Genomic DNA, 22746 nt, shown 5'->3' on the forward strand with positions numbered 1-22746 from the left:
ACAAATGTTACAATCTTAAACTTTTAAAGTTTATAAAATTCTATATGCGTTAACGTTAGTTGTCAATATAAACATAATTCAACTAGTTAAGACAATTTGAATACTCCAACCTATATGTTTGAGCTAAAAATTTACTTGAATACTCCAACCTATATGTTTGAACTAAAAATTTACTTTAATTACTGCAACAAATAAGAGTTCGAGTTTGTAATAATGAAAGTTCTTCTTGTCTTTAAAACAAATTCATTTTACAAATCATTAAACATAATTATATAAGACACGAATACCCTTTATGTTTAATACTTAAGGGTGTTCACCTCTTTTAAGTTGCGTTGATTCACCGATAATAATTAAAGAGGGTGATGAACCCACTCATTTCTCACATTGTTATCTGCATCAACTCTTTGTTTACTTCTCTTCTATAAGAACCATCCACTTAACTCAACTCTCCGCACCAAACAACGTTCGATAAGTTGTTTCAACCCCACGTGACCATTGTACCAACTAGCTAGTTGTATGCTTCTTTTTTCTATAAAAAAAAGGTTGATGTGTTTTATGTTTGTTGTTGGAATAGTTGATTATTATTGTATGTAAGTTTTGGATTAGAGCACAAGCAATATAACATGTATTTTGATGCTGTTTGGTTTGTCCTTTTCATAGAATGAAAAAAGATGGCCGGCGTTAATCTCCTTATGTGCAAAATAGTTCGTTTTTGTCGATGGTTCAACCTTTCTTGTTTCTTCTTGGCCTTTCTTCTATATGATCATTGCAGCCCTTGGCCGGCATTTTTGCTATTTTGTTTATCCCATCTATTAATTTCATTACAATGCTTAATTTTATTCTAAACGTTATTTGATTAAGATGATAATTGACATGTAGTTGTTTGTTTAAAATTGTCTAAATACATATTTGGAAGTAATTTTAAAAATAGCTAATATTCCTTTTGTCACATTTAAAATCACTATCCAAATTTAATATAATAAGTTCTTTTAACTTAATTTTAAAAACATTAGGATATGTGTCCAACATCTTTTGCATTAAATTTTCTTTTAAAAGGTTGAGGGAAACAAATAGTGTTTATATCACTTGATCTTCTAACTCAATCAAAATTGTTATCTTATTTCCATTGCATTTCAGGACTCAATGTCACTAAGAAGAAATTGACGTCTACAAATATGAAATTGTACGTTAACCATTTATTGCTCAAATTTAAACCTTCAATAACAATCTAATGGACTAAATTTAACAAAAGAAGTAATGTTAGTGAGAGATAACATTCTATGAAACCTTTGATGTGAAGATTAGACACATGGCTAAAATCATGGAGTTGATAGTAAACATATGGAGAAGGGACTGTGAGGATTAAGGTGTGTTAAATGTCATTACAATGATGCTGGTTACATACAACACTCCACGCCATTTTTATGAGTTTTCATCGTCCTCCTGTGTGTCATCCGATGTTAGAAGATGGCCAAGGGAGACTTTTGCCTTCTTCGGTTTTGACAGGGCTTCCTCACCAATAGTCCCATCACTCTTCCTCTTCAATTGCTCGTCCCCTTGGTCTTCTTCGTCACTTTGCTTCTTTGACTGCTCAACACCTGGATCTTCTTCATTTTCGGTCTCATTCGCCTTTGCAGAGGGTGCGTCATCTTCTCCTGATACTGTTGGCTGTGAATGAGTTTTCCCGACTTTCCCTTTATCTTTTAGCTCTTCTTTCTTAGATGATTTTTCGTATTCTTCCAAGAACAAGCGGATTTCTTCATTACTAGCCAAATCAAGAGGGGTTTGTCCCGCCTTTGTTCTAGCACTCAAATTTGCACCTTTCTTTGCTAAGTACTTAACAAGCTCCAAATACGAACCTTGCACAGCATAGTGCAGTGGGGTCATACCCTTTCTAGTAGAAGCTTTTACTGATCCGCCACATGAGATCAAAGTACGAACTACTTCTAAATGTCCTTTCTGAGATGCAAAATGTATAGCAGCCATATCATCCATGGCAGCAGCACCAACATCGGCCTTGTTCTTGCATAGATAATTTATAACCTCTGCTTGTCCAGACCATGCTGCCAAATGCAGTCTATAATTCAAAGTTCGCTAAAGTGAAGGAAACACAGTCGATGGGGGGGATGCTAGAAGTAAGAGCTAGCTCAGTCGAGCCAGCAGAAATCATGACATTGAAAAGATAAGAGAAACTTAACAACCTGTCAAACATCATGCATTATGATAAAGTTTAAAGCATAAGATAAATTGAGAATATACATTTTTACTCCTTACAATTTTAACATTACTTTCAATTTCATCCGGTCAAACCTTCAACTTGAGTAAGTGAAGTACTTTCTTAAAACAATATTTGAAAATTTCTCAGGAATCAACCATACCACACACCCATAAAATTGAAACCTCCAAATCACTCAATTTCAAAGTACAAAAATGCTCAAACTCAACCATGAAAATGCCAGAACCAAGCCACAAAATCAAGAAGGTAAAAAAGCTCCCAAAATCTACAATGGAATGCAAACCTGGCTGAAAAGCATCCAAATAGGATTGGTATACCTAGTGCCCACAAAAATAAAGTACATGTAGATTTTTGGGTAAAATATTAGAAGAGTATGTTGTCCCACATTGCAAAGGCTCAAGAATGTGATGAACTCCAAACGTTATAAAAAAGTCAGCCTATGACTTTGGTTTCTACCTTAAGCATGGCTGTGTGTGCTAACTGTAGTTCAACTCCCTTTCTGTACTCTATAGTTTGAAAGTGGAGAAAATGGTATGAATGATACAAGAGTTTTGAGTGAGTGTTCTTGTAATTGGGATGGGGGAGAGATGTGTTCTTGTAATTGGGATGGGGGAGAGATGTGTTCTTGTAATTGGGATGGGGGAGAGATTTAGTGTCTATGACAATTTTTCACATAGTGAAGTTTTTTTCCTAGCAGACTCTAGTTTTTCTTTGGGTTTGAAGTTTTCCACATAAGTTCTTGTGTTCTGTTGTTTTATTTTAATTTCTCCATTATTTTCTATTTTCCTGCGGCAGAATTGGGATTTTTTTCCCAATAGTAGTATAGTACAGAACACCTTTAGTAAGCTAAAACTTGTTAAAAACTCATTGAGGGCAATAGTTGACCTCTTTTAGTATAGAGTTTAATTTGATGAAACTAAAAGTTGAAATGTTAAAGTCAACTCCCTAAGCTATACAAGGTAAGAAATGAAATTTTCCCAAAGAACTAGTTCTAAGTTACAAAACAACGTCTTACTATCCAATGGCAGCAAGGTAAATTGAGGAAAATTTATCCTTCATTCATTTACTGTTAGCAATTAGTCAATAAAAGGTGTCCCGACTAGCTGTTCGTGTTTGAATCATTTAGGATTAGTTCCAAGATCTGTAACTAATTCCAAGCTTTTTAATCTTTAGAAATTATGTCCTAACATGCTTTTTCAGTATAAACTATGAAATAATAGGAGAACCAGTATATCCCCTCCCTATTGCGATATAATGAACTGACGAGCTAGGCTATCAACAGAAGAGGGAAAAATGAATGAAGAGATACAGTTTTGTAGAGCAACATAAAAATTCAAAGACAATCAGTTACCAAATTTCTTTCAGAATGTTCTGTATGCCCTGTTACCCATCTCTTGACAGTTCAGATATTATCTACTCTCCTATTAATTCACGAAGCATAGATTTGATAATAGCCGTGAGGCAAGAATCCGCCCGAATTCTCACAATGAAAGCTTGAAAATCACTCATCAAGAGAAAAACTAAAAGTTATAGGATTCTTCTCATTAAGCCAGTGACAGACTTTAAAAAAACCATTTTAAGGAAAATTTTTAATTGAGAGATTACATTACATATTGGTTTCTCCTCCTTCATGGATAAAATATAATGGTGCAACTCTACTTATATATATATATATATATATATATATATGTCTTTTGGATTCAGTGAATATACTCAAACTCACTCATCAAATGACTCTGGTTATGACACAATTCAATCACTAATCACCATACAGCATTACTGCATTAGATTGACTTAGATTTTTTTGATTAACTTACCCTAAAATTTATAATCCAAAAAAAAAACAAAAAACAAAAAACAGAACAAACCATATTAATTTCCAAAAATTATTGAAGGATACGAGACTTAAAAACGAGTACTTGGTGGATAATAAAATAAACCTCATATTAAGATAAATTTTAGAAATTAATTTACTTGGATTGTTCGGTTGATTCAACCTAGAAACAACCACTAAGAAACTACTTAAACCAATCTAACCTAAGCAACTTCAATTTAATTAAACTCAAACTGAGTCAAACAAACCTATAACTGAAAGCATCCGATGTATTTAAGCAAAGCAGAACGAAGGGACGATGATTCGAACAAAATTATAAAAAAAGAAATTCTCTGGGAATAACAATCAATGGGATGAAATAACAATTAAGGATACGGAGTTCGGGAGTGCTTATCTCTGGAATTGACAGCCGAAGGGTTAGATGCCAAAATAGAAATGACGGAACTCAAGTCGCCGTTTCTGGCTGCGGCGTGAAGTTGATCGTCACCGCCGGTGGCTCCGCCTCCGCTCTTTCTTTGAGGCCTTCCCATTTTACGGTTGCTCCTGAGAGTGAAAATGAAGGAGATGCGAGCTGAGAAAGAAGAAAACCCATTGGACCTTCCAGACCAAAACTTTATGGGCTTTTCGAGATAGGCCTCATTGTTAATGGGCATTATCCATGGGCTTTGATTATCTCTGTTTGAACTAGGAAGCCCATTTTCAGAATTTTATTATATAACTTTGATAATAAATGGTTGAAAATACCTTTAGAAAATAATGGAAAAATAAATTTTTAGTTTTTCAGAAAATAATGATAGGTTCATGTTAAAAATTTGATCAAATGATCTAGTTCAAAGAAACCAAGGAATAGATAGAAGCTGGTTGCGTGAAATTTGAAGCTTTGTTAGTCAATTGAAGTCCAAAGCCTTGTTAGTTAGAAACATGAGATAAGATTTTTCTATCTATTTAGGGTTTAATCTTTGGACAAGATTTTTTCTATTCAACGTGCTAAACAGGTAGTTAAAATGTCGAATTGACATTCCGTTTATTTTTATACGTTTTTTTTTTATGTTAAGCAACCTTTTAAACTTCACGGATTCGATAAAGTTATGTGAAATTGACTTCAACGTTTTGCTACAATTTAGTAGCATCATTCTTATTTGTTTTAAGTTGTTTCCAAAAGTTAGAACTATTCTCACATATAAACAAGGTCCTTCTAAGACATTTTGTCTCATTCACTTGTTATTTTTTTAGTACTAACAATTGTGGGGACGAGAACGAGGATCAAACTTCTCATCTTCAAGGTGAAAAAGCATGTTAGTTATTACTGAATTAAACTCACTTTGGCAGTGATAGACTATTTTTATGCTCAAAGGGCAACTATTTCTATATGTTTTCTTAGACTACATTTATGCTTAGCACACGAATAGAAACATTTTCGTGTTTATCGTCTATCATTGATGCATACTTATACATACATACATAAATTACAAACAACAAAAATAAACGATATATGAACAATTCATTACTATAAACCATTTATTGTTATTTCATATTCTTTTCCCTCTCCTTTCTCTCTATAAATAAATGATTAGTTTATAAACTTTGAAAGTTGTTTATTTACGAAAAATAAAACAAATGTTTCTAAAAGTTTAGGGATCAAGATAAAATAAAAAAATTCAAGGACCAAAATAGAATTTTAACCAAATTATTGTTAACCAATAGTTTTAAACATACATTCTACCATAATTGATTAAAATTACGTGGTTGCTTCAAATATGTAACTTTATTTAATTAATATATAGATTATTTATTTGGGGGTGCTGTGAATATCCCAAAATTAGAAGAAGAAGAAGAAGAAGAAGAAGAAGGAAAGGGTGAGATTTGTTGAAGTAATCAAACTGCATCTAAAAATGCCTTGAAAAGCGCCAAAGTTCTCTTGGGTTGAGTTTCTGGGGCTAAGTGAGAAGCTCCTCTTACGCTTGCAAAAGTTAGGAACTTCCCATACGCTTCACTCCACCCACCAGCCTATCAAATCACCCCATCAAACAAATCAACTCTTATTTTCAAATATAATTAACCAAATAAACTAAAATATTTATAATAACAACTTTATAAATAATAATTAAGTATATAATAACATTTTCTAAAAATTATAAATATAGCCAAATTTATTAACGATAGACTTTGTAATTATATTTACAATTTTTTAAAAATGTTACTACATATATATATCATCATAAAAGGTTATTATCTATATCACGATAGATCTAGATAATTATAGTCTATTTCAGTAGTTTATATAAATATTTTCAATCGTTTTATTATTGAATTTTTTTTCCACAAAATCAATATTAAAATAAAAGATTTAATGACTCATCCTTAGTCCTTTGTTGATTTTAAAGAAATTAATAGTTGTAAAAGTGATATAAAAATACAAATATTTTGGAAAAATAATACTAGAAAGAAAAAAGAAAAGAACAAAATTTAAATGGGTTGTTTCCAAACTTTTCACCCAACCCAAATTTAATTGAAAATATTTAGGAAGAATAAAAAAAATAAATAAGAATAGTTCATTACCAAAAAATTTATTTCTACAAATTGAAAATTAAGTAAATAAATTGTAAACTTTTACGTAAGTTAATTATTATCAAATGAGTCATAGATACTAACCTGATTGTCCACGATCCAAACTTTGTACGACATAGTTATATTTAGACCTAATGACTTTGCTAATGAATTCACCAATGTCCTAGTTCCAGTAAATGGGATGACTGTATCTTGATCACCACTGTAAACAATATATCAAAAAACTTCAAATTTACTTATCAATTTCGAATTTTGTATTTAGCAATAACTTAACATGATATGTCAAAGTAGTAGATGATGGTCATCGTGAGATGATGAAACTTTAATGATAAGGTAATTTTTTCTCTAACTGATACCTGTAAACCAAGACTCGAATTTGAGACTTGACGAGTGAGCCAACAACATCAATCGTAGGTATAAGCCAATTCTTAAGATCGTAGAGCCAATCTCTGCAGGTTAGTTAATTAAATAATTTAATTAGACCTTTTATTCTTTAATTTCTAATTAGCTTTAAAAGATTAATAAATATATACATATGTAATTAACTTACGTATTGTTGGTGTTGCATACACTCCATTGATGGACTCCAACAAGTTTGGCGTGGAGAGCTTTCTGAACATCCTTTCTATTTAAATACTTTGCTACATTTTCTTGTGAACAAATATCTCTATCAACACCAACATTTTCCTGATCATCACAAACACACACCTCAACATTTTAGTACCAGTCAATAATTTCTTAATATCAAGAACTCTATATTTGAAAATATGTGTATATATATTATATATTAACTAGTAAATTGTTAAGAGGTAGGTAATTAATCTCACCTGAGGGTGACTTAGAAGGTGTCGTTGTGAAGCAGATTTAGTGATGAAAGAGGAAAGTGGATGGAGGAGAATGGAAGGCTGTGATTTGGCAGCGAGGGAACAAACGTCACCGATGACATTGTAATCATCTATGAAGGGAGAGAGTTGTTGGGAAAGCAGGGAAATAACGACAGTACACTCTGAAGAAATGGAGCCTTGAAAGATCTCTTGATAAAACCGTGAAGTATTGCATACTGAACTCAAAAGCTTATAAATTGAGTCGGAAACGACGCCGTGTGACCACATATATTTATCTCTAGCGTTGAAGTCATTCACAATGTCCAGAAGTGGATTTCCTATCTGCACCCAATATAAATAGGAGAAATTTGAACTTTCCATTTCTACCAAGCTTGAGACTCCAATTTTTATAATTGAAAAGTCGAGAGCGTAATTGCATTTATCATTATATTTCAACTTATATATATATATATATATATATATATATATATATATATATATATTGTAATTTTTATACTCACTGCAATTCCTTTTAGTTTGATATTCGTTCTGGACTTGAGAATGAGCTGAGCCAATTGCGGAACATAGTGTCCTGTCCTCATAAAAGTCAAACATGGTGGAAAGGGTAGCATAAATAGGATATATTGATTGAATTGATCGATCAATAATTAACATGAACAACATCATACTCTTCTTAAGAGATTGTGAAAGCGCAATCAACAAAGAAAATGGTAAAAGCTAGTAATAATTGATATGACTTTTTCTTGTAATGTAGTTCAAGGTTCGATCTTAAACGTAACGGTAGTAATAGAGAAATTAGTTAAATGAAATACCTCCATAGCTCTCTCCAGTAATGTAAAAATCTGCGTTCTTGTACTCTGGAAATTTGTCGAACCAATTCTGAAGAAAGAGCATATTGTCTCTTGCTAATTACCAAAATCACACAAATCCCACGTTTCAGATTATTTTAATATCACATCATCTCAATTATTTTATTTATAGAAAAAGAGTATTAAAAAACAAAGTACCTGTAATTTTATCGTCAATTTTGAAGTAGAAAGATTTATTAGAAGAGTATGAGAATCCAACACCTGCTGGTGACTCCACGTATAACATGTTTGCTTCTATAACAAAACCAACAACATCAATGATTCAGTATGTCACTAAATCATGCTACTTTATTTGTTGTCACCTACTAAATATCCTCAAAACAAAAAGTAATTAAAATATGTCTTGCCTGTGTTCCAACTATACTCATTCTTCACTAGAACTTCTCCATTAATTTTAAAGGGCCCATGTTCTATGAAAGCTCCAACTCCAACAGAAGAACACCCAGGACCTACCATTTAGGAAAAAAAAAAAAGAATCAAACTTTTCAATCAAGCCCTCTATATTGACCATTGAATATATAGATTATTCAACAAATCATGCATTAAATTGGAGATAATTCTTTCCCATACATCCAATCGTAAAGAAAAAGATGCTGCTTTATGATAGATCAAATAGTTTTCAAGAAAAAATAATAATAGAAGAGAGATAATTGTACGATGTCTAATTTAAAAGATCAAAATAGTTTTTGTTCTATTTTTTTCAGAAAAATATTGCAGCTTAATCTATTGTCCTATTGCTCCTAGTTATAAGTTGTCATATGGCAATTTTGTTTCTTTAAAAGATGTGTTTTTTTTTGTGTGTAGAGGAAGTGGTAGATGGGACTTGGTACAAAATTATCTTTTGTTGTTTTTTCACTTCCTCTTCTTTTTCTCCATTTTCCTTCATTCACATCACTCATTATCCATTCGTCGTCAGTCATCAGAACGTTGCAAAGACAAGAAGAGATCGAGGTTTGGTGTGGTGGGTGAGAGAGAGGGAAGAACAAAATAGAGAAGGTCAGACTAAAAGTGAGTGAGAGAGATGAGACCAAAAGAGAGAATGAGAGGAATATTACCTCCATTGAGCCACAAGACAAGAGGCTTAGAAGTAGGCTGGGGGGTTTGTGCTTCAACAAAGTAATAAAACAGAGCCCTCCCTTGTTTCTCATCAACGGTAACATACCCACCAAACTGCTTGAAATTTGCCTTACTATCACTTGGTTGGCTTGGTAAGCTTCTAATTTCATCTTCTAAAGGAACACCCAATACACTTGAGAATAATAGTATTGCCACATGAATTACAACCAAACTCACTACACTTAGCTTCTCATCCATTTCTTTCTTCTTTTCCCCCCCAAAGTCGCCTATTGGTCATTCCAATCTCTTTCTCTATATAAACACATTTGGCTAGAAATAGATAGAATGTAGAGAAAAAATGGCCATTTTGGTGCACTTCGTCTCACATGGGCCAAACCAACACGTATTTGAAAGACTTTTCAAAGGATCAATAATGGTCATTTCTTGTGTCTTTTTTTCTCCTTAGAAAAGAAGGAGCTTTGCTGGGTGTTGTTCACGGTTGTATTAGTGGAATTGGCAATGATATTGAAAAAGACCACAGGAGAGCCAAATTTGTTGGGCTACTTTTTGAATAATATCGTCATGAAAAGGAAAATCAATAGTACCATCACTATGCATTATAGAGTTTATGTTTTGTCTTCTGCTAAATTTCTTTTCAGTATGCAGTGATTTTTAAGTTGAGACTATAATGGTCCTATGACATGGCTTTCTCAGTTATATTAGTCACTTGGTCTTACACGTTTACTATCACTTTGCAATTCCATACTTTCTTAATTACATCAATTGACCACTCTCTCACTTTCTATTCACTCACGTATACCTTTTTTCCTTTTCTCTTTTTTAACTTTATCTGGTGGGAAACAAGTTCGGTTTATTTTATTAAAGTAATAATTAAACCGGATCTAAATAACTAGACCGAGTCATTCGGTATATCTGTCGGTTCGAAGTCTTCGAAACGGCCGCTGAAGTGTTGATTGCTTCGGGGTTTCTCTGCGTCGTCGATTCTCTCTCCCTTCACTGCCGTCACTCTCTTCCGCACTTGCATCTCTCACAAGTCACACTGCCGTCGTTTCTCTCTCCCACTCCGGCATGCCGTTGGTTTTTTTCACACGCACCTGCTGCTCTCTCGTGCCTCATTTCTTGTATTCATGTTTCCTTTAGGGACAACGCTTTTTCTGGGTTTACAATTCTTTTTAGTTTGGGAAACTTGAAGCACATAACTTGTGGATTAGGGTTTGTTGTATTGTTTTCATGCCTAGTTGTCTTCTTTCTTGAAGCACATAATTTGTGAATTAGAGTTTGTGCATAAATTAATGATCAGGAAATGTATGGATATTATTGTTCCAAGAAATAAGAATTTTTGCATGGTTAGGAAATTTAGGTGCACGTAGAAAGATAACCTTCTGAAGTTGGCCTACTTTTCAAGTAAGAAGAATAAACATGAGATTGATAATTTAAAAAGAGTAGAGTTTTACGTATGCATCTTCTGATCACTATAATAATAGAGTCTAGATGTGGGTTTATTTGTTTGTTTATGTTGAAAAATATGGAATATTATCAAACTAACTCATGTGTTGCGTATAATCATATTTTAGAAGTGAAGGGAAACACACAAGACAATATCGCATGAATTGTATAGGTTGGTGGACTCTTTGTGTGCTATTGCTCAAAGGAAGATTTGGAATTTGCTTCTTTCATATATATATCTCCTAGTACGACGTTGGATCATGATTCATGTCTTTCAATGTATAACAATGGTATAGATTAAAATTTTTATTCATTAGACAAATTGCTTTTTCCTAGAATAAGTGATATTGGTGTGTAACAATAAGTTGATTATTTTGTAATTTGAAGGTATTGAGTTTTATATCGCCAATTTTACAATTATTTAAGGATAACCTATGTTTGAATTTTTGTTCGTTATATAGGTATATGAAAACAAAATATATAGTGAATTTTTGTTTTATGTTTTAGTTATTTTTTTAATTTCACAAATATATCACAAAACATCTTATAGAGTCGATCCAGTTATAAATAATTATGCTAGAAACTTTTTAAGACGACAAAGTTAGAAATTTTATAAGGTAAACATCTCACGCATTCCAAACTTTCACTATACTTTCCAAAATTAAATTTCTATCTCTAAGTCCTTTGAAGTGCTTTTACGCATGTATTATCCCACATACATCTCGCACATTCCAAACTTTTGCTATGCATTTCAAAATCGAATTTCTACCTCTCTTTAAGTAATTTGGAGTGCTTTTACGCATGTTTAGGATACCTTTTAAGTACATATGTATTATCTCGCACACATCTAGTACATTCCAAACTTTTATTATGCTTTCCAAAATCGAATTTCTACCTCTTTAAGTTCTTTGTAGTGCTTTTACACATGTCTAGGAAGTTTTTAAAGTACATATATGTATTATCTCGCACATTTCAAATTTTTACTATGCTTTCCAAAATCGAATTTTTATCCCTCTTAAGTTTTTAGTTGCAAATTTTTATCTCGCAAGGAACAAAAAATCAGTAAATAATACTTTAAACACATCAAACATCAAGAAACATTTTATTGTAAAAGATGTATAACAACTTTTATTTTCTTAGTCTACTCATACCAAATTTTGGCAACCATGATCAATTTACAAATTAAAAAAACCAAAAACTCAAAAGAAAAAAATAGAAATCAAAGAATAGGTTCTACACAAAAAAACAATTTCCAAAAAGATTAACAAAGAACAATTCAATGCAATTGTTGGAGTTTGAGAAAATTTTCTAATTTGTAAGAAAAAAGATGCCCACTGCCATCCAATCTCTATTTTTGCCACCATCCACCGTCCGATCATGTCACCATCATTTGATGGAAGCACTCTTCATCGTTGCGTTGCTGAGCGCATGAGAGATATGTTTGCCTAAAATCATCATAACTCACCTAAAACGAGTATAGAATTAATTTAACTCTTAAAAGAACTTTTTTTTTAAGAAAAAAAATCTAGATATAGACATTCATTCTGCCTGTGTTGCATAGTAGGGTGAAATCATCCCAATATTCATAGTACTGTTGTTCATTCAACTTGGCAATCACCCTATCACTGTCCATCTACAAACAAAAGTTACTATTTTCAGTGTGACACGGATATCACTTATTCTAGGAAAAGAAATCTGTCTAATGAATGAAGATTTTCCGCTATAACAATACATCAAAAGGGTCACTTGAATCATGATCCAGCGCCATACCAGGAGAGTTCATTAAAATGTTATGATCTTTTCATTATGCGAGTTAGAAACAACTAAAGAGTATAATTCTTCTCCAAATACCTTTCTGTCCCTTATCGTCTGGGCTATTAAAAGTTGGTCGTGGTTCATCTTTGAAATCGTTTCTTCAGCCTTGATCATGGCATCTATGTTTGATCAATTTTCAAGTGCCCATAACTTTGACAAAATAAAATTGTGGAACTCCAACGGGCATTTGATCATCAAACACTTGGTGCTCATCAACATATTCATCAACTATGTTTCATCACCAAAAACTTTTGATCCTTCCTCCACCCGTTTATTCTCTCCAAAGTTGCAATCTTCTTCTCCCATAGGTTGTTCTTTGCTTACCGCAAAAACAACGTTTGACAAATTAAAGCAAATATCATTCAGAAACATTGGAAGAAATTAAACCCAGTTCTAAAATTAGCATCAGATTCTTGTGTTCTTAACATGTGGTACTCAACTCTAAATCAATTCTATACTTGTGCGTTTAGTTGATTTAGACATATGCAAATTGTTTGAAAAATCGCAGTGTTTTAGCGTGTTTGTTTTTTCGTTCATCCACCAAAAAATAGTGGCAGTGCTTTTCTTTTTTAAACATGTTATTGAGCCAATAAGATTGGGTACAAACAATGAAAATACAAGTAAAAAAGATCATGGATTATTAAAAATGGAAGCTGAAACAAGTTTGCAATCTACTCCTCCTAAAAAAAAAAAAAGGAGAGAATGGAAAAATGTTTTTCAAAGTAAAATAGGAAAAAAGAGAAAAAAAAAACCCACAAATTGTTTCGAAAATCTTTAAACCTTGCCGTTGTTGTATGAAGCCTCGCCTGTAGTCGTCCGAAGCCTTACCGTCGATGAATAAAGCCTACAATCATTGTTCATCAAAGTCACCTGTGGCGTGAGAGAATATGGGAACGTGAAGATGGAGGAGTAGGAGGAACTCTTTGACCCCCAAATTTTATCATATTTTTGACGATTTCCCATTTTATTTGATTAATTGAAAATTTTCGTGTAATTAAAGTTTGAGCTTGCATTGGAACTATTAATTTATGGAGTTATTATTTTCTGAAATAAATTTGTTTCCATTGTTAAAAGATTTTGAATCAAAGGTTCATTTCAGGATTTTGATTCAGCTTGTTTTGAGTTAACGATTATGGTGGGAGGAGAAAAGATTTATGGGATGCTTTTTAAAAAGGATGAGTTTTGAGACAAATAAGAGATGTAAAGTCCAGATTGCCCCTTAAATTGGAAAACCCTAAAAATCTCAATTTGGTGTTTCTCCGTTTCTTCTCACGCATTCGGCAGAAATCCCCAAAAATCGGCAGCCAACGGAGAAGTGCACTGATAGTCACGCGCTCAAAACAGAGCTCCGGCGGCTTCATGCAACGGAGACAACATCAGAGCTCCGGCCGGTGAACCCTTCGAACGTTTGGATAGTCACGCGCGTGGGGGTCTGAATCGTGTTCGCCTTCAGTCCAAGTCGCCGGCGGTCACAGTCAGCCAATTCGTCGAAGTTGCCGTCCAAGTTTTTCGTTTGTCACATGCCAAGGAGAAAATGATGGAGAGGGGTAGAAGAAGAAAGCTCCTTAGGGCTTATTTTAGTGCACAAATTATTTGTGTCAAAACTCATACATTTAAAAAGGTATCCTAAAGCACTTAAAACCTCCTAAAATTGTCTTATTTTTGGCGATTTCCCGTTCTTCCTTAAATTTATATTTACTGCTTCCTTTTTGTTTTGCAGCATTTTCAAATGGAAGTATTGGTAGCGTGATAATGAACTTTGATATAGAAAGATAGTTATATGGCCAAATCTTTGTTTCATAATCTTCGCAGAGCTTCTCTGCTTTTCAGATCATCATCTCTGAACCAACTGTCTTTCAGGTACTATTCATTCAAGCTTCTTCCATCTTCTTTACTAGAATTTCGATGTTTTCTTAATTCTCAAGAGCAATTTCCAACCCCTTTTACTTCAATTTTACACATTACTGATAAATTTCTTTGTTGTTCTATTTCCTCTCGTTTTTTATGCTTTTATAATTTAACCTAGCCTAGCAGGTTCTAGATTGGAAGAAAATAGATTGTGTTTGATTTTGAAAGTAATAGTTTAGAATCTATAATATGGATTTATTAAATTTTGATGAGTTTTCTGGTTGAATTCTACTTTGTTTCCATCATATGTTTTTCTTGCAGACCCATTCTTGTGATCCCTGACACTGTTTTCTCCCAAATTAAAAACTTTCCTGAAGCCAACATCTCAAAACCTTTGTTGGGATTTAGAAATTTGAGCCATGGTTCCGTGAATCTTGTCGTAACCCAAGGGAAACCAAAGTTTGAAACACATGTAGTAGATCCTCCAAAAAAAGAGAAGTGGAAAACTAAAAAAAAGTTGAAGATGCAGCGAATGAGATCAAAGCAGAAAAGAAAAGCAGCAAATAAGAGAGACCCTCGTCAACTGCGTGTCAAGGGGAAGAAGAAACAGAAATTTCCAAATGCAGCAGAGAGAATCAAGAACAAGCTGGAAAGAGTGAGCAAAAAAGAACTGTTTTAGAATGTTATGTGGGTCTATTGTGTTAAGGTCTAGCTTATTCAATGTATTTGGGAAAGTTCGCTCACTTCAAAAGATTTTTTTATTTTATTTTTATTTTTTTTGGATTAGAGGTGATGGTTTTCAACTTCATTAATGTTGGTAATTTTTCACATGTTATTCAATTACAGTGGCACATATTTTGTTGCAGGCCAGGATTAAGGAAGCATTGCTGATTGAGAGATTAAAGCGGTATGAAGTTCCTGAAGTTCAGGGTCCTATAGTGAAACCACACAATCTGACTGCTGAGGAACGATTTTATATAAAGAAAATGGGTCAAAAGAGATCTAATTATGTACCTATTGGAAGAAGAGGAGTTTTTGGAGGTGTGATTCTAAACATGCACATGCATTGGAAGAAACACGAAACTGTTAAAGTTTATTGCAAGCCTTGTAAACCTGGGCAAGTGCATGAGTACGCACAGGAAATTGCAAGATTGAGTGGAGGAATCCCAATACAGATAATTGGTGATGATACTATTATCTTCTATCGAGGGAAGGAATATGTGCAACCAGAAGTTATGTCACCAATTGGTACATTATCTAAAAAACGGGTTAGTCTTTAAATTTTCAGTTTTCCTTATGTATTCATTGAATTTTTGTGAAGTATTTGCCTGGAAATCCGAGTGTTTGGACCAGTTCTTTATTTTAGACATTAAAGTGAAGGAGAATGTACAGTAGGGTTATTTAGCTTTTCGATTGTAAAATATGCACATGGGAGTGAGCCGTGTAATTAAGTAAAAGTCTTGAAGTTAGAGAAGTGTGCAGTTCACCTAAGCAAATATTTTGGGTTTTTGGATTGTTGGAGTGACAAACACTGGGGAGGGAGAATTATAGCCTCTTGGAGACTTGGAGAGTTTGTAATTCTTTTCTTTAGTAATGAACCAGATCCAGCAGTTTCATAGATAACAAGTTCCAAAATCACAACTGTGCTTTTGTTCTATGTTCTCTGTCCTATCAGAATTTTGTGGTGTAAATGGTTCTATAGCGGCTCTCCTCTCTCTCTCTCTCTCTCTCTCTCGGAAAAAAGAATCCAAGAAACAGAGAGGGAAGTTTATGATTTTGCATCTTGTGACATTTTATAGAGAGGATTACTGTACAATGATATTGCTAACAATAACAGGCAATTCCTATGACGCTGTCAGTTTGTAGATAGATACCTTGAAGAATAGTGCAGTTTTTCATTTTCATGTTAACTCATTTAGTTAGCTTGATTAGAAAACAACGTGCTGAAATTAGACCATTGTAGAGAAAAGCTTTCATTTAACAGCAAATACTCAAATGTTGCTAACTTGGTCTGGTCTCGTCGTATTGTTTGCCTTTTGTTATCCTATCTTTGCAGTGATGGACATGTTTAAAACGTCAATGTGAATGTTAAGTGGATTCTGTTTCTTTTTTTTTGGGAAATTGATTATGAATATATCATTTGAACGCCTTCCATCCTTGCAGGCACTGGAAAAGTCCAAATACGAGCAATCCCTTGAGTCTGTACGCCGCTTCATTGCCATTGCTGAGAAGGAACTGGAGCTATATTACAGGCATATTGCACTTTATGGTGACCCAAATGATAGGAATCCATTGTCCATCTTAAATGTTCCATCTGACAACTTGAAGAACTCAGACAAACATCAAATTACTAATATGGAAGATTCTCATTCTGCTGCTCTTTGCCTAGAATCTGATGTTATGAATCAAAGAAATCCCGATTTCTCGGATGACGAATCTTTAGATATTGGAGATGAATTTGGAGATGCCTGCTTTTCTACAAGTGAATCAGATTTTGAAAGTGACAAATTAGATGAGTCCGATGATGGGAGGATAGAAGTTAGTGTTTCCCAGACAGAAGAGATGTTCTCAACCACAATGAACACATGTTCAGCTTTCCAGAACAAATGTGAATTTCATAAGCAAGAACTACCGATACACTCATAAAAATCTCATTAGACGGAAGTTTGATTTTTTGTTCAGCTTCAATAGACGTATTAGATACTATGATACAATGTGAAAACATGAGTTGATTTGTGTATAACAGAAATTTTCAGAAATTATAATAGCCAACTGCTTCTATAGATTTGACCTTGTTTTGTTTTTGTTTTATCCCTTTCCGGGGTAAAAGAGATGAATTCGGTTTAAAAATAAAAACAAATTTTTACAAACTTTTTTTAAGCAAAGGAATCAAGTAGAAGTCGAATGGTTATCATCGGTTATGAGATAAGACGTACATTTCTTGCTATTTCTATGCGGTGGGGCCTGGTTTGTCAATTTGGTATCAGTTTGCTGTTATAAAATAGCAAACCTCCAAGTTTCGATGATACTTGGGCTATGAAAGTTGTATTGATTCAAGAAATGAAAAGAGGAAGTTCTTGTACTTAGTAAGATTTGCAGTTCTTGGAAAATAAAAAATGTTTACAATAAAACAAAAATTACTTATTAATAATTATTACTTAATTTGAATTTCAGCATAATATTTAGTTGGTCACTACAATGATATCTTTATAATTTGATACAAAAATGCATGTTTGAAAACACAAAATACTAACTCTAGTCTTTATTGATCCATTGTCTCACTCCACTCTAACTTATACACAGTCGGGCATTTTTTAAAAACCATTCTGCCATGAACAAATGAGCAATCTCACATGTTCAAGCTTCGAAGTATACCGCCACTCAACGTTCCCTAGCTGCTCAAACCTCCATTTTGCTAAGAACTTGATCGATGTGAAATCAATACTGCCACAAAAGAAACATTTTCATTGATTGGAAAAGGCTGAGAAAAGGTAACTTCAAACGTAGACTAAAAAAGAATCTTTACTTTGCTCACAATTACGTCAACTATCAAACTATTAGGCACTTCTAAGTTCCCGCAATATGAATAGACATATCGGAAATTTTGAATGCTAAATTTCCACCCACACGCATAGTGCTCGTACCGCAATATTGAGAGAGGATATACTTGAAAAGGTAAAACGAAGAGCAGACAATAGAGTAAATGAGGAAAGGTGAAAAACAAAAGGATGGCTACAATATTGAGAAAGGAATCAAGTGAAGTGAGGATATGAGAATAAAAGAAAAGGGGAAAGACATTAGGAAAGAATAATTATAAAATGAATAAAGATTGCCAAACAGATTTGAGTTCCACTCGGAAACTTCAGCTCATTTTCCAATTGATTAACTAATATTCAAGTTTAGTCAAATGAACTATTTAGGACTATTTTCCAAATCTACAAAATTGACGGGTTACTTTTGAAACTTCATAGACCATATAGACACAATCACCCAACCCAAAACCCATAAACCAAATAAACACCAACAATTTTAAGAACTAAAATCGTATTTTGTGCAATTTTTAACATAAGACTAAGAAAACAATACATTTAAACCACCAGGTTGAAAAGGAAAAGTGAAGCATTCAAGTTTAGGATAGAAAAATACCTGAAAATGAAAAACGAAGTTAGGAGTAGACGGGCGTCTAGACAGGATGCCGTTTCATTCAAGTGTTTATGTGCAGATTACAATTCTTTCATTTCTTTTTCTTGATTGGCAGGATCACAATTTACAAGACAATGGCCTGTGCATGACATTCAGTAACGTCCATCCTCAACGAACCCCACACTTGACTGCATCTCTCCCACTTTTGTTGCATACTTTCCAAAAATGCCTCTGCCCATGCCTCCTTCTCTCCTCTCATGCTAAGCTCATAAGGCACTGAGAAACTGTTCAAATTTATTTAGTAAGATACTCAATATCTATGTTTCCAATAATCGTACCCCAAAATTTGAACCTTACTTACAAACTTACCTTAGAAGCTCTTCTAGCTGAGATTCTTTGGTGGAGCCGCCTCTCCTGTACAGTAAGTTCAAAGACCTCTTGAGAAAAATTATTTTTAGAAGAACTTCTTCAATAAGAACTACTTTTAGAAGAACCATTTTTTCCTCAAATACTTTAATCGTGCTTCCTCTATAATTGCTTGGAAGTAAGATTTTTTTGTAGGTTCAGTTAAATAATTAAAAGAAAACTGTTTAGTTATTGTAAACTCATTCTAAGAGAATTACCTAGCGTTTAGTTTTTTTTTTTTTTTTTTTTCCCTTTATTTGGTAGGTATACAACAAGTTTGCACAACTCCACTTCATGTGATGTTAGAGGAGGAAAGGCTTACAAAATGAAGCACCGTCAAACAACACAAAAAAAAAGCATCCATCAGTCGAGTCATTAAGAAATTAAAGGACTGGAATTGGTTTTAGACTTATGACAGGTTTGTCAGCCAACTAGTTTATTGTTCTTTCAAATTGATTTTGAACCATAAATAGATTTGAATTATGGAAGGGCTATGCCAGTATCTTGAGTATGGTAATCATGCAGAAATGAAGAAATTCAATTTAGTAGGGTTATAAAATATAAATTATTTTTCCCCTACTTTTACTTATAGATTTTTTCTTATCATGTTTAGGATTGAAACAATTTGACTTGAATAAACTTTCTAAAATGATAGTTTTGCTGGCAGGAAACAAATTAGAAATAGCGTACCTGTTAACTGATAATCTGAAGATGTGAAGAGGCTTAGCAGAAAGATTGTAAGTAGCCTCAGATATGTGGTCCTTGTCAAAAAGGTATACAATTGGATATCCAAGAAGCCATCTGGAGCAAATAAACTCAATTCATCAAAAGAAAGAAATTAAACAATGCTACATAAATCACATTGAATGCTCATTTGAATTCCTTTTTGTTCTCTTTTAATAAGAAACATTGGTAAAGAGATATTAAAAAACCACCAAGGGTCTGGGGAGAGCTAAACAAGAGGAAGTCTACAAAAGAAGAGCCTTCTAGCCAAAAGTTATAATTGATTTCTTTAGACTTATTTATATTTTAAAATGGCAATTCGTTCTCGTTGATAAATCAGAGTTTAAAACAGGACATAATGAAACTTCTGAACCCTTAGAGCTAACAAAAAACTGCTCCAACTAGAATTACTTACTCAAGGGCTAAAGCTACAAAAATGCTTCTCCAACTAATTGTATGAGAAAAGAGACTTTCCAAAAAGGTCTACTGAAGGATCCAAATTCAATCTCCTAATGTCTCTCTAGTCAGAAGGTGGTTACTTTACATATGGGTAAATTACCCTCTATATCCGCTTCATTCCACACTTTTCCAATAAAGTTCTCCAATAACATCAGACTGCAAAGCTCAAAAATGCCTCTGGTAGTCTATGAGTCCTGTGGAAGAATGAATGATAAAGGGGTACACAAAAGTAAAGAATTACCCATTTAGAGTTGGCAGAGTGATTTCAGTATGTTGCAAAAAGTTACTAAGATCAATGACAGAAGACTGAGAACTAATCCCATGAATAGAGGATCTGATATCTGTTACGCAGGTTTCCCCAACAGATGGTAATGGGTCACCTTCTGTTTCATCTTGAGAAAACAAAGATGAGAACAACTTTTGAATTGATTTAAGTTGCAAACCCAGTGAACTTTTCTCAGCATCTACTAACATCTGAAGCAAATAAGACAAAAGGTAATCACCAAAAGAGGGTAAAATGTAGAACCTCAAAAATTAAAAGATGATAATCAAAGATCGCTATGAACCTTGGGAGGGTCCTGTTCAATGTCCACAAGGAGAAGTGTTAATTTGGAATTTAAAGTTGAATGAACATGTTCAGCGAGTCCTTGCACATGTATCAGATATATCATATCCTCTATGACCATTACCTTAAGATTCTCAAATATATGTAATTCCTGCACCGGTTTAAAACATCAATATTAGAAAAGTTGCAACACAGGACACTAAAATAGATAAAATGGCCATATATCTTCAATGACCACTGACCACCCTCTAAACGAGTTATTGATTCAATGAACTGCCCAAACGATTGATATAAAGACAGTAAGCAACGTAATTTATAATCCAACACAATATGCAAACAATAAGCAAGTAATAAACCGTTTGAATTAGTTTCAGAAGTGCACAAAGCCGCTGTTGCAGTTCAGGCATCTTCCCACCATAGTCTATCATCACAACTGGTCTCATTCCAGTACACAAAGCTAAGACATCTGCACCATCAAATATGCCATGATCAAGGGATGAATGTACGGATAAAAACTTGTAGCTTATGAAACTTGATGTTCTACAGCAAATGCTTTCCAAAATCGGAAATCTCAAGTATGCAAGAATCAACATTCAAAACCCATTAGCATGATGAGTTGCAAAATTCGAGTAAACCATAAAATGAAACGGAGGTTGCCAAAACGATGATATTAGGAAACCACCAAGGAATTGAAAAAGTGAAAAGTTGAGGGGAAAGAAGAAAGGTAAGAGAAATTGACCTAATTGGAGGCGACGTTTGGCTGGAAATTTGAGACGCCATTTGATTTGAGAAAGAGATGAGTCCAACACCTTCAGTGCTTCCTCCATCTCTCTTGCCTCCATCTTTCTCTCTCATTCATTCATATTACTGTTTGATCTTTTTAAGTTCAGACTATTTTCATCATTGTCTATATATATATAGTTTTTATTATAAATGCTATTAAATAGATAGAACATGTTTGGTGTCAAAATGTGATGTGTCTTTCTTTTACGTTTCACAATTTTTTTTTTTATAAATAGTGACACTTAATCAGTTTTGTAATATATATACTTAGTAAAAATTTCAAAGAAATCGGAGATTGTGAAAATTTTAGAAGAATTTTTTTTATTTTTTATTTATTTTATTTTATTTATATATTATATTTTCTCAATACATGTCTTCTTTCGTGGTTTTCATTTTTAAAAAAATTCAAAAGTTTATATGGTTTTAAAAAATATTGTCGATGTACAATTTTGATAAAAAATGTAACATTGAAAAGATGAATTACAATAATAGAATCACACACCCACGTGTTGTTTAGTCACGTCAAAACTTAAGTTTATAATAGTTTAATTTGCATCCGGATATGGTTGGTGCTATGTGAATGAAAGAGTGTTGAGTGAATGTCATTTGTAGACGAAGTGTTAAAAGAGTTTTTTTTTCCATGTTTCATAGTTTTTACCTAGCAGCCAACAGGTTTCTTATCAATGTTGTCCTACCATGAAGTTGGTTTTGTTCAATGAGTAGTGAGCTAATTTGAGGTTGGTATTATTGGGTCTCCACCTCATCGTGCTATAGGTGATAAGGTTGAGTGTCAAGTCTAAATTTATTCCACAACATCGACCTCAGTTCCATACAGAATCCATCTTTTGAGGAGGAAGTTCATTTAGATATTCACCAAACGAAAGTTACACTTTTGGTTGCTAGTCATTGATGGACAAATAAACTTCTAGCATCACTTTTGAGAGATCCCAAAAATATAACCTTTTGCATACTTAGATCTCATTCATCAAATGTAAGCAATACCAACTAGACTCATTCTTACATACAGAACATTGGACGAAGTCTTAATTACACATTCATATCACGTCGAGTTGTTAAGATTTTTGTATTGGTCTTAGTTGCAAGCTTTTGTTTCTGTAATTTTCTATTTC

General features: G+C 33.4%; 4 protein-coding genes across 9 annotated transcripts; 1 reads left to right on the top strand and 3 right to left on the bottom strand.

Annotated features, from left to right (window-relative positions):
* Nucleotides 1-1174: 1174 nt before the first annotated feature.
* LOC103486958 (uncharacterized) lies at nucleotides 1175-4660 on the bottom strand. The gene is made up of 2 exons (XM_008445127.3): nucleotides 4446-4660; nucleotides 1175-2077 (listed from the first exon to the last, which is right to left on the bottom strand). Exons 1-2 carry the CDS (start codon nucleotides 4598-4600, stop codon nucleotides 1423-1425), a joined length of 810 nt encoding a protein of 269 aa, XP_008443349.1. The 5' UTR covers nucleotides 4601-4660; the 3' UTR covers nucleotides 1175-1422.
* A 1067-nt stretch (nucleotides 4661-5727) lies between these two features.
* On the bottom strand, nucleotides 5728-9891 carry LOC103486959 (serine carboxypeptidase-like 45). Its single transcript, XM_008445128.3, has 10 exons — nucleotides 9408-9891; nucleotides 8700-8801; nucleotides 8491-8586; nucleotides 8296-8388; nucleotides 7984-8054; nucleotides 7466-7804; nucleotides 7189-7325; nucleotides 6995-7087; nucleotides 6723-6840; nucleotides 5728-6077 (listed from the first exon to the last, which is right to left on the bottom strand). Exons 1-10 carry the CDS (start codon nucleotides 9664-9666, stop codon nucleotides 5946-5948), a joined length of 1440 nt encoding a protein of 479 aa, XP_008443350.1. The 5' UTR covers nucleotides 9667-9891; the 3' UTR covers nucleotides 5728-5945.
* Nucleotides 9892-12638: 2747 nt separating this feature from the next.
* Nucleotides 12639-17321, top strand: LOC103486957 (CRM-domain containing factor CFM9, mitochondrial). Its single transcript, XM_008445126.3, has 5 exons — nucleotides 12639-14311; nucleotides 14411-14550; nucleotides 14860-15193; nucleotides 15405-15806; nucleotides 16702-17321. Exons 2-5 carry the CDS (start codon nucleotides 14471-14473, stop codon nucleotides 17182-17184), a joined length of 1299 nt encoding a protein of 432 aa, XP_008443348.1. The 5' UTR covers nucleotides 12639-14311; nucleotides 14411-14470; the 3' UTR covers nucleotides 17185-17321.
* Nucleotides 17322-17657: 336 nt separating this feature from the next.
* LOC103486956 (uncharacterized) lies at nucleotides 17658-21726 on the bottom strand. Of its 6 annotated transcripts, none has more exons than XM_051083935.1 (9): nucleotides 21573-21726; nucleotides 21190-21299; nucleotides 20835-20984; nucleotides 20510-20742; nucleotides 19777-19887; nucleotides 19051-19095; nucleotides 18685-18965; nucleotides 18065-18204; nucleotides 17658-17982 (listed from the first exon to the last, which is right to left on the bottom strand). In XM_051083935.1, exons 1-7 carry the CDS (start codon nucleotides 21673-21675, stop codon nucleotides 18806-18808), a joined length of 912 nt encoding a protein of 303 aa, XP_050939892.1. In that variant the 5' UTR covers nucleotides 21676-21726; the 3' UTR covers nucleotides 17658-17982; nucleotides 18065-18204; nucleotides 18685-18805. The 6 variants fall into 6 exon arrangements, with proteins under 6 accessions (XP_050939892.1, XP_008443345.1, XP_050939893.1 ...); XM_017044230.2 differs by lacking the exons at nucleotides 17658-17982; nucleotides 18065-18204 and adding exons at nucleotides 19305-19403; nucleotides 20369-20424 and having other exon boundaries at nucleotides 18861-18965; XM_051083937.1 differs by lacking the exons at nucleotides 17658-17982; nucleotides 18065-18204 and adding exons at nucleotides 19305-19411; nucleotides 20369-20424 and having other exon boundaries at nucleotides 18861-18965.
* Nucleotides 21727-22746: the final 1020 nt, after the last annotated feature.

Source organism: Cucumis melo, chromosome 4 (genome assembly GCF_025177605.1).
Source record: "Cucumis melo cultivar AY chromosome 4, USDA_Cmelo_AY_1.0, whole genome shotgun sequence".
NCBI lineage: Eukaryota > Viridiplantae > Streptophyta > Magnoliopsida > Cucurbitales > Cucurbitaceae > Cucumis > Cucumis melo.

Coding starts and splice junctions, on each gene's coding strand:
- LOC103486958 (XM_008445127.3), bottom strand. CDS start 4,600: ATGGGAAGGCCTCAAAGAAAGAGCGGAGGCGGAGCCACCGGCGGTGAC. Junction 2,078..4,445: donor GATAAGCACTCCCGAACTCC/GTATCCTTAATT, acceptor TTTGAATTATAG/ACTGCATTTGGCAGCATGGT.
- LOC103486959 (XM_008445128.3), bottom strand. CDS start 9,666: ATGGATGAGAAGCTAAGTGTAGTGAGTTTGGTTGTAATTCATGTGGCA. Junction 8,055..8,295: donor TACTGGAGAGAGCTATGGAG/GTATTTCATTTA, acceptor TTATGAGGACAG/GACACTATGTTCCGCAATTG. Junction 7,805..7,983: donor TCAAACTAAAAGGAATTGCA/GTGAGTATAAAA, acceptor TATTGGGTGCAG/ATAGGAAATCCACTTCTGGA.
- LOC103486957 (XM_008445126.3), top strand. CDS start 14,471: ATGGCCAAATCTTTGTTTCATAATCTTCGCAGAGCTTCTCTGCTTTTC. Junction 14,551..14,859: donor CTGAACCAACTGTCTTTCAG/GTACTATTCATT, acceptor TTTTTCTTGCAG/ACCCATTCTTGTGATCCCTG. Junction 15,194..15,404: donor TCAAGAACAAGCTGGAAAGA/GTGAGCAAAAAA, acceptor ATTTTGTTGCAG/GCCAGGATTAAGGAAGCATT.
- LOC103486956 (XM_008445123.3), bottom strand. CDS start 21,675: ATGGAGGCAAGAGAGATGGAGGAAGCACTGAAGGTGTTGGACTCATCT. Junction 20,985..21,189: donor TTCTGAAACTAATTCAAACG/GTTTATTACTTG, acceptor AAACCGGTGCAG/GAATTACATATATTTGAGAA. Junction 19,096..19,776: donor TTCAGATTATCAGTTAACAG/GTACGCTATTTC, acceptor CTTACTGTACAG/GAGAGGCGGCTCCACCAAAG.